The 9,355-nt window shown below is 36.2% G+C and overlaps 2 protein-coding genes across 2 annotated transcripts in view; one reads left to right on the forward strand and one right to left on the reverse strand.

The window, feature by feature from the left end:
* LOC107685329 (E3 ubiquitin-protein ligase HERC2-like) overlaps positions 1–5,741 on the reverse strand; it is a 61,791-nt gene extending 56,050 nt beyond the window's left edge. The window contains exons 1-4 of the mRNA XM_016481880.1: positions 5,667–5,741; positions 4,252–4,348; positions 1,830–1,923; positions 1,590–1,715 (exon numbers count right to left, since the gene is read on the reverse strand). Coding sequence (XP_016337366.1) covers positions 1,590–1,715; positions 1,830–1,923; positions 4,252–4,323 — 292 coding nt within the window. The 5' untranslated portion in view covers positions 4,324–4,348; positions 5,667–5,741. The remainder of the gene's footprint in view (positions 1–1,589; positions 1,716–1,829; positions 1,924–4,251; positions 4,349–5,666) is intronic.
* Positions 5,742–6,457: 716 nt separating this feature from the next.
* On the forward strand, positions 6,458–8,988 carry LOC107685338 (NIPA magnesium transporter 1). The gene is made up of 5 exons (XM_016481887.1): positions 6,458–6,761; positions 6,884–6,931; positions 7,016–7,106; positions 7,306–7,466; positions 8,371–8,988. Exons 1-5 carry the CDS (start codon positions 6,647–6,649, stop codon positions 8,874–8,876), a joined length of 921 nt encoding a protein of 306 aa, XP_016337373.1. The 5' UTR covers positions 6,458–6,646; the 3' UTR covers positions 8,877–8,988.
* Positions 8,989–9,355: the final 367 nt, after the last annotated feature.

The raw sequence follows: 9,355 nt of genomic DNA on the forward strand, positions 1-9,355 counted from the left end.
TGGCTTTCCATCAACATATTCTTATCACCACCCACCAGAAAGCTGCTCCACCTAGACCTGACCTGTCTGTAAGCACAGAGGGCCTACAACCACACATAGGGTAAAAATAACCTCACAGACAGTATGTACAGTCACCCGAGCCCCAAACACCTCACGCGCCAACCAGAAAACACACACACAAACCAAAACACATGAAGGGTAACACACACTGCGTGCGTGTCTGCCAGTGAAGGAGTAGGTAACCTGTGTGGTGACAGGGATGAATAACTGGGCTACATTTAGATGTGGCAAATCCATCTGCTATCCTACATTACAGCACTTTGCTGATGGGAAACTCGGCCAATGGAAACTGCTCAAAGGTTTGCACTTAGATGTCATGTGCTGAGAGGAGCATGTGAAGTTGGTGATGTTGCGTATGACTAGCAGAGCATGTGAGCGGAGCGGAGCGTGAGCGGAGCGGGGAGCGGAGTGGTAATATTTCCTTAAGCCGCTTCGCTCACATGCTCTGATGACTAGATGAAGGACGTCGCATGCTGAAGTTTAATACTTAAAGTTGCAATGAAAGAAAGTAGCAACAGATCTTTTCTTCCATATTTTGACATATGAAACAGATTATCGGGGGAAAAATGTATGGTGGGGGCATGGTTCTATGCATCGGTTGTTGATTGGATTTTGAGATGTAAGTGTTGAACTCATATGGAGGCAGATTAACGTGAGCTTGCAGAAAAGGGTTTAAGCGGACTAAGGGGCTGTTCACACATAATGAGTTTTTCAATTTCACTGTGCTACTTTGCATTGTTTTTCTACGCAAACACATGCTAGACGGACATGTTTGTTTGTTGCGCTCGCATCTTTTGTCTTTGTCGTGTGCATGACAACAATCTAGGTCCAAAAAAAAAAAAAGCTCACATTAAGATCTATAACAAATTTTTAGGAAATAGATAGGGTGAAATTTCAAGACCTTGACACCATGCATGAGCAATAGTAACAGTGATGCTTGCTTTAGCATTAACAACTAATGCTGAATCAAAGGACTCAAAATTATAGGCACAATCCAGACTGTAAAACTGCATGCAATGAAGTCTACACACTATAGATTATGCAACTATCCCATATTATATGCTAGGGATGGACTGTGTACTTGAATATTTGAAGGCGACAAATCATCCATGAAACTAATGATCGATGCATGATGGGACTGAATTCTAGAAACACTGCATTTTACTGAATTCTAACAGTAACAATTATACACAAGCGTGTCAAAAATGGGTCTAATTTTCAATTTTGCAATTGGTAATAGAAGTCATTTTCTCCAACACTGCACATATATACCTAAAACACAGGACATGTTCCTCCATTTTTTAAACAGCTAGATGGCAAGCAACTGATTAAATCACAAGATGTTGAAATGCATTTCAAAAAGTATTTTAAGATGTTTTCGTGCACATGGGAATCCTATGCAGAATAAGCTGATGACGTGTGAGTGGGATGACCATGCAAGATGACAGTCAGTGGATGCAGTAACCAGCATGTTGAGTTCCGCACTCTCTATTCGAACCCAGAGCGTGTCATTAAGTATCACCACCCACCTGGCTGCCTCCCCCAGTCCCACATCTCAATGATGGAGTGATGGAAAGACGAAGCCGCCTCCTCCTCTTCCTTCTTTTCCTTATCGTTTGTATCATCTTTCTTTTGGGTGCAATCAGCACAGTCCTCTGTGAAGTGGAGAAATTTTAGACATTTAGAAAACTAGAAATCATCATGAAAAGAATCCAACTTTACAAATATCTAGAAATCCACTAGGAATCAATGGTAACGTGGCTTTTTACCTGGATGGGCGGACTCTTCTCGATCAAAGACAATCTCTCCATCCTTCACCATCTCGTTCCACATCTCGTTCAGTCCTTCAGGAGAGAAGGCTCGCTGTACCAGAGAGGAGATATTATTATAGCTGTATAATCTTTACCTAACGTTTAACTAATATATATAAATATATATACACACACCCACACAACAACAACAACAACAACAACATCTTGTCTCATATACAAAAATGGCAGAGAAGGCAGATATCTTTTGGTGACTGACCATTAGCATCTGTAACATTTCTATTTCAGCCAACTAGTCAGCACATTAAAATGCCTCCAAAGGCTCACTGAGGACTTAGCGATAATTACTGAAATTCAGAGCCCAGACTCAAGTTTCAAATGTTAAAAATTAATTTAGACACCAGACTTCAAACTGTAAAAAGCAGAAAGACTTTCACAACCACTGAGTTGAGTGAGGCTAATAACAGCTACAGCACCTTGAGCAATACTCCAGACAAATGTCACAGAGACCCAAACACACAGATACACATAAACAGCATTTTGAGGTGTTGATTTCTTCAGCTTCACTTCACTACCAGGAAGCAGTACTAAATTCATCCAGTGTTTTGAAACTGAATCTGTTGAACAATTATTCACAGCACATTCATTTTCCCTTCAAAACAAGAGGATATTTTTGCAAAAAAGATGTCAATAATGATATAGTGGTTAAAGGCATAATGGGAAACCATAATTAACAGAGAATTGGGCAGTCTGGAGAGAAATAAAATTGCTGTGTCATCACTTTAATATAGCAATGTACCAACTGACAGGGCTTATTGTATAGTTTAAAGCATTAGCTGACAAAGAGATTTTTTTCATGGAAAAAAAAAATTGACATACTGTACCTGATTATCTATATAATCAAGTGAAACAAGATCAAAACTGAATCAAATCGCAAGATTGTGAATCGAAATCTAAACAAATCAAAATTTGTCCCAGCACTACTTACTGAAATTATAAATATACATATGTACATTTATATATATACATACATACATACATACATATATATATATATATTAGGGGTGTAACGGTACACGTAAAAGGTTGCAATAATGCAATTTAATAAATAAATATATGTGCTGTGTGTTTCAGAGTGAAGATGTTCTTTTATAAACAAACAGCAACTGATCTGGTGTTTTCAGGGTCTCAGAAATGCTTGGTTGGAAGTAAATTCTGCTCCTAAAGAACTCCATCCGTGCAAACACTGTGATTTAGGTCACTTATAATGTGCATTTGGGAATGCAACCTGCGCCAACCATCATCCCAGATTTGTAATGAGAAGCGTTTATAAACCGGATGTTGTTGACAAAAGAAAAGATTTAAAGGACTGTGGTTTTGTAATAAAAGCTTGATGGTGTAATGTTTCAAAATGAAGAAATTAAGACAGCATTAAACATTAGTATTGTAATTGTACAGTTGTATGGTTTAAATAATAAAGTTATTATCATTATTGTTGTTATTTTTCCCTTATTCAGTGAAAATTACAATAGCAATGTTTCCTCATTTGTTTAATATTTTTATTCAGAAATAATAATCACTAAAAATAATAACAGTGCGTGTGTTTATTTTTAACTGAAGAATCACAATTAGATTTTTTTCCACAAATCATGCAACCCTATTAATAACATCTCACGTCCCAATTTAGAAAAAAAGAACAAAACGATTCTGCTTCTGACATTAAAGTCACTGATCCATATGACCATACTAAAATGAGATATGCAAACATTCAAAACAAAACTGACAAGCAAACACATCCTGTTTTAAGTATTTCAGCCCTTGTTTTGTTAAATAAGTAACTAATCTTTATACTTCTCACAAAAAAAGGGACCCAGACAGCTTCTGGCAACCTCACAATAATCATAAAATCAGGCCGCATGACAAGTTTTCCTGTGAACACCAACGGAAGGCCAGAAAAATAAGAATAAAGAGACTTTAAAATAAAGAGTTTGCTTTAAGAGCTCTGACAGCAAGGCACATTGACTGAAATGCTGTTACCCCACTGCTAAGGGAACAGTGTTTAAAAATTCACACAATACAAGCTTTTCAACAGTTTAAGACCTTAAGCGATACTTTTAATATGCTACTGACCAGAAGAAATTATCTATCTATTGCCACTCAGCATCAGTACTCACCGAGAAACAAGATTCAAAAGATTCTCAGTGTCAAAAAAAACATTCCCGTTTCTGCTGAAGCTTAAGTACCACGCTGCTTGAGTCACTGAACACAGCTATATAGATGAAAATGTTGGCCAACAGTGCAACCAAATAGCTTTCGGATAAGGACTTCAATAAATCCCTGCCCACCCCCCTAAAAAACAATCAACACTCTATATTTAGCATTAAAGACGGTGACCGATGACCAAATTCATTCTAAAATTTACCTGCAAGTCTATCTTCAGCCATTTGTCATGGAAGCGCAGCTGGGCATCAAGGGAAAAAGATGGAGATGGCATCCTTCCCTCGGCTGTCCAGGCTTCCCTAAAGAGACACATTCATGGATCAAACGAGAAGTTAACACTGTGAAGCTCTGCCCAGCAAAACAAATCACATCATGCTATCTGCACCTCATTAATACATCTACCCCCCCAGTTAATATTGATTATTTGTATATGGATTTTTCAAAGGCGCAGTAATTCAGTGCAGCACAGTCTGTTGTTGATGATGCAATCTGACAGTTTCAGATAATTGGGAAACATCTTCATAGCCAAATTCATAAAAAAAAATTTAATTCCACATTCAGTATAATACTTAGTGTTTAAAATATATCTTAAACATCTAATGCATTGCAAAAACAATAAATTAGGTCCAGAAATAGTTCACCACACATCGGAAATCTCCTCTTCCCAAAATTCATATGAATTTCAAGATGTTTTTGAAGAATTTGTTTTCCATTAAATTAATTTCTGTACCAAGTCTTTTCAAGTCATATGATTATATCTGAGTGAGAAAACCACTGCAGTTTAAGTATTTCTTCATTGATAATCTTACACGGACACTCCAGTTAGCTGTTAACCAATCAAATTGAATCAATAAGTCAATGAACTCAAGAAACCCCAAGATTGAATCTGTGACTTGGATAAAGCAATTCTAGAAATATAAGTGCACAAATTTTATGTCCTTGATGAGGTTTGACATAGTTAGTCGCCACTCATTGTCACTGCTCAACACATTCTTCAAAATTTCCCCTTTGTCTTCCAGAAAGTCATATGGTTTTGGAATGACATAAGGATCTGTAAATATTGGCATATGTTTAATTTTTTGGGAGAACACTCCCTTTAACTTCAAGCATAAAACAGCCTTGAAATGTTAAAATGAGTCTTCCACGTCTTTCCACACTTCATAAAATTTATAAATTAGCAAATTCTAGCATACAAGCAATAATATATAAAAAATAACACTATTCAAAATGAGATTGTGGTACTGTGTTAAAGCATCCACACCTGATAGAACAGGAGAGCATCAGTGAAATAATTTATTAAAACAAACTGGGTGTTGGCTTGGTCATATTCTCCTATCCATGTCTAATCATCGGAGTCCAAATGTAGATGTGAGCAAAATATTGTTTGTTTGTTTTTAATCAACAGATGTTGCTGTAATGCTGCAGGGTGCTATCCGTGATCGGTGTGTTGTTGATTGAACTCAGGCTGTCAGCCGCTAGCAGCTAAAAGACAGGACGTTCCTAAATACTGACAGCGCTTTGACCTACTATTCTTGAACTCACCACAGCCTATTAATACCACAAAACAGCTATATTTTCCAGTCCTAGAAGTCATTACGGAATCAACGCATGTTTTACCTGTCTGGATGTCTTATTGAATCCTTGCTTCTTCGGTCCTACCACCAGCTTTACTGCACTTTAATGTCGGCCATGTCGTGTGTGGACTTGAAACTCAGATAATGCAAGAATACATATTTAAATATAATAATTACACTGTTTTTATTTGTGTTCAAACGCGTACAACTTAAAATAAAGAGTTAGATTACTCTTTATTAGATATTGTCTCTCTCTCTCTCTCTCTCTCTCTCTCTCTCTCTCTCTCTCTATATATATATATATATATATATATATTTTCTAATAATGTTTAAGGGAAATCATCTTCAGTTCTGACTGGTGACTGGTCACGATTTTTTTTTTAAAGTTTTTAATCATTTCATTTCCTTTTTTAATTACACTAGGTTCTTTTAAATGTTCATGATGTTTGAAAAATTAATTCTTAAATTCAATATAGTTTCACAATTAATATGAGCTCATAAAATAGCATGAGTAAAATTATAAAAGAATTAGGTAAATACTATTTTAAAAAGTTTAATTTTATGTATTTTTTAAAAATGTATTTTTAAGGGATTTGAAGATCTGCAAATAAGAGAGGACGGGGGTTTTTTTTTTTTTTTTTTGCATATATGTATAAAATAATTTATTATCCATAAATTTCACATTACCATCACCATAGTTTTAAAGTATATAAAAAAATAAAAAATAAACCGAAGGTGATCCCATAACTTTAGTGTAAATTAGCGTTAATAAAATAAATGTTCCAATGTCTATTTAATAAAAATTCTGTCTCTCTGCAGTAGAGGTCGCTCGTTTGTCAAGTAACTCCTGGGAATATACTTCCGGAATGTACTGAACATCGGTTCATATGTTTGTGTGCCTGCCTTTCTAGTCGAGTAACAAAGCCTACAACATAACAGGCCTATGAGGGCTTCATCAGCAGCAGTGAAATCAAAGAGTGATTTAAAAACTGACTTTGACCGTTCATAAAATCGCATACATTTATGGACGAGGCTTCATTCCCAGTAGTTGGTGTTGTGATTGCTGTCGTGTCCAGTTTTATCAATGGATCCACGTTTGTACTACAGAAGAAGGGGATACTGCGAGCCCGCAAATCAGGTATTTCACATCAAAGGACCATTATCCCCATATTCTGTCCCAAAGCAAAGTTACACTTCCTGTCCAGATGAAAAAAGTCCAGATTTAATATTTAAAGAATGATCTGCTGTATGTTGATACAGGTGGGACCTACCTGACTGACTGTGTGTGGTGGTGTGGTACACTTGCAAGTGAGTCTTTCCTCTACTACTACTACTACAAATAAATTGTTAGTAATGGTTGTTTAAAAGTGTGTATTGATGCCTTTTTTATAGTGATCGTTGGACAAATAGGAAATTTTCTGGCATACAATGTTGCCCCTGCAGTTGTGGTCACTCCCCTTGGAGCCGTTGGTGTCCTATTTGGGTGAATTTCTTTATTATATTATATTCAAGGCATTCTACTCTAATTTAAATGCATTTGATGCAGTGGTCTGAGCAATTTCAAAGTAATTATTAAAGCAACAACAACATTTGACATTTGTTACATTAACATTAGCATATCAGGGCACCTTTACTGTGAAATGGAATGATTTATGTGATTTTGTTTATTCATCATTAATCAGGGCCGTTCTGGCATCCTGGCTTCTTCAGGAACATCTCAATCTCATAGGGAAACTTGGCTGCGCTTTGTGCTGTTGTGGTTCAGTTGTGCTCATCATTCACTCACCCAAGAGTGAAAATGTCACATCAAGAGCAGAACTAGAGGAGAGACTGATGGACCCAGGTATGAAAAACATGTCTGGTGGAGCCATAATTCATCTATTCTCAGTGGTAGCCCAGGGGTTAAACGGATGCGAAATCCAAAAGAAGATATTTTAAAGAATATTGTTATACCACACAGTTTCAAGTTCACATTGATTATTATTTTATGGACAAAAAATAAAATTACAGTCAATGGAAACCAAAACTGTTTTCCTACAAACATTATTTAAAATATCTTCTTTCGTGCTTTGCTGAAGAAAAAAAATCATACAGGTTTGGAATGATACAGGGGTGAGTAAATCATGATAAAATTATAGAAATTAGGACTGATAACACAACACTCACACAAAGGATACCTGACATAAATTAATTGCAAAGTTACAGAAATAAACCATTATTGTACTTTTGTGCAAATCACTTTTTTCAAAAGGGCCTATACTTACAAATAGTGTAATGTAGGTTGCTGTGAATAAGAGCATCTGCAACTCTTTTCTGATCTGTTTTTGTAGTTATCAAGTCAAGACACCTCTATTTGTATAGTGCTTTTTACAATACAGATCATGTCAAAGAAGTTTCACAATAATAAACAGGAAAAATAGCAGAATCAATTATGGAAACTCAACTATGGAGACAGTTCAGATTCTGCTGTAATGCAGCTCTAAATGACAACAGTGTCATTGATCAGATCAAGTCAGTTTAGTGTTGGTTCAGTTCAAACCAAAAACTATATAGCAGTAATGCTTTTGTATAGCAATGATCCTGAACAAAAGACGACACTTAACATTTAAAGCTCCATTTGTTTTGTCTGAAATCTCTTAGTGCTGCTTCATAATCATGTGTGGTGGAATATCCTTAACTCACTCTCAGACATTACCAAAAACAAACATTATCAAACATCGTTTCTGATCTTTCTATTCATGTTTCAGTGTTCCTGGTCTACATCTCAGTGGTGGTCCTATTACTGATCGTACTGATCGGGTGGCTTTCTCCAGCTCACGGAAAATCCAACATTATGGTGTACGTGGGCATTTGTTCTCTCCTTGGGAGTTTCACTGTGCCCAGCAGCAAAGGTCTGGGACTGGCTGCTCAGGAGGCCTTCAGTGGAACACCTACAAGTGATAGCAGAGCACTTTTCCTCTTCCTGGGGTTGCTGGGAATTCTTGTAGTCAGTATTCTGATCCAGTTCACCTTTATTAACAAAGCCTTGGAGAGCTTCAGCTCTAACATGTTTGAGGCCATTTACTATGTGACGTTCACCTCCTGTGTCATTCTGGCCTCTGCTATTCTCTTCAGGGAATGGACAGCACTTGGCATTGTGGACTGTTTTGGTATCCTGTGTGGTTTCATCACAGTATCTGTGGGTGTTGCCTTATTGCGCATCTCTCAGGAATCAAAATTTTCTTGGAGCCAAACCAAAGCTAAAAAGGACTAACACATGAGTGTGTATTTTTTATCAATAACTGACAGGGTTTCACAAACATTGATTGGATATTATGTATTGATAGTAATTAACCATTGCAGAGCCAAATAAGGGAGAGGTCCTATAACATTTTATATACTATTAATGTATAAATGTAAATGGAATAAAGTAGTTAGTTAATTGCTTACTATAATTTATATTAACCTTTGTTTTGTGTGTGTGTGTGTGTGTGTGTGTGCAGTCAGCCATGGATAAATCAGTCACTCCAATATAAATTTTTTTTTAATTTATATCTTGAATTTTTGCTAACATAATTAGGTTATCTTGGTTTTAATGCCCACATTTAAAAACATAACATTTGTTGAAAAAAATATTAACTTAACCAGGTGAATATAAAATACAAATATGAATGATTTCCATGTTTATATAAAAATAAACTGTCAGGATTTCCGTCTGGAGTAACTATGGTGACAGTTTTGGTCAGACTACCA

Source organism: Sinocyclocheilus anshuiensis, unplaced genomic scaffold (genome assembly GCF_001515605.1).
Source record: "Sinocyclocheilus anshuiensis isolate Anshui unplaced genomic scaffold, SAMN03320099.WGS_v1.1 scaffold385, whole genome shotgun sequence".
Taxonomy (NCBI): Eukaryota; Metazoa; Chordata; class Actinopteri; order Cypriniformes; family Cyprinidae; genus Sinocyclocheilus; species Sinocyclocheilus anshuiensis.

Coding starts and splice junctions, on each gene's coding strand:
- LOC107685338 (XM_016481887.1), top strand. CDS start 6,647: ATGGACGAGGCTTCATTCCCAGTAGTTGGTGTTGTGATTGCTGTCGTG. Junction 7,107..7,305: donor GCCGTTGGTGTCCTATTTGG/GTGAATTTCTTT, acceptor ATCATTAATCAG/GGCCGTTCTGGCATCCTGGC. Junction 7,467..8,370: donor GGAGAGACTGATGGACCCAG/GTATGAAAAACA, acceptor TTCATGTTTCAG/TGTTCCTGGTCTACATCTCA.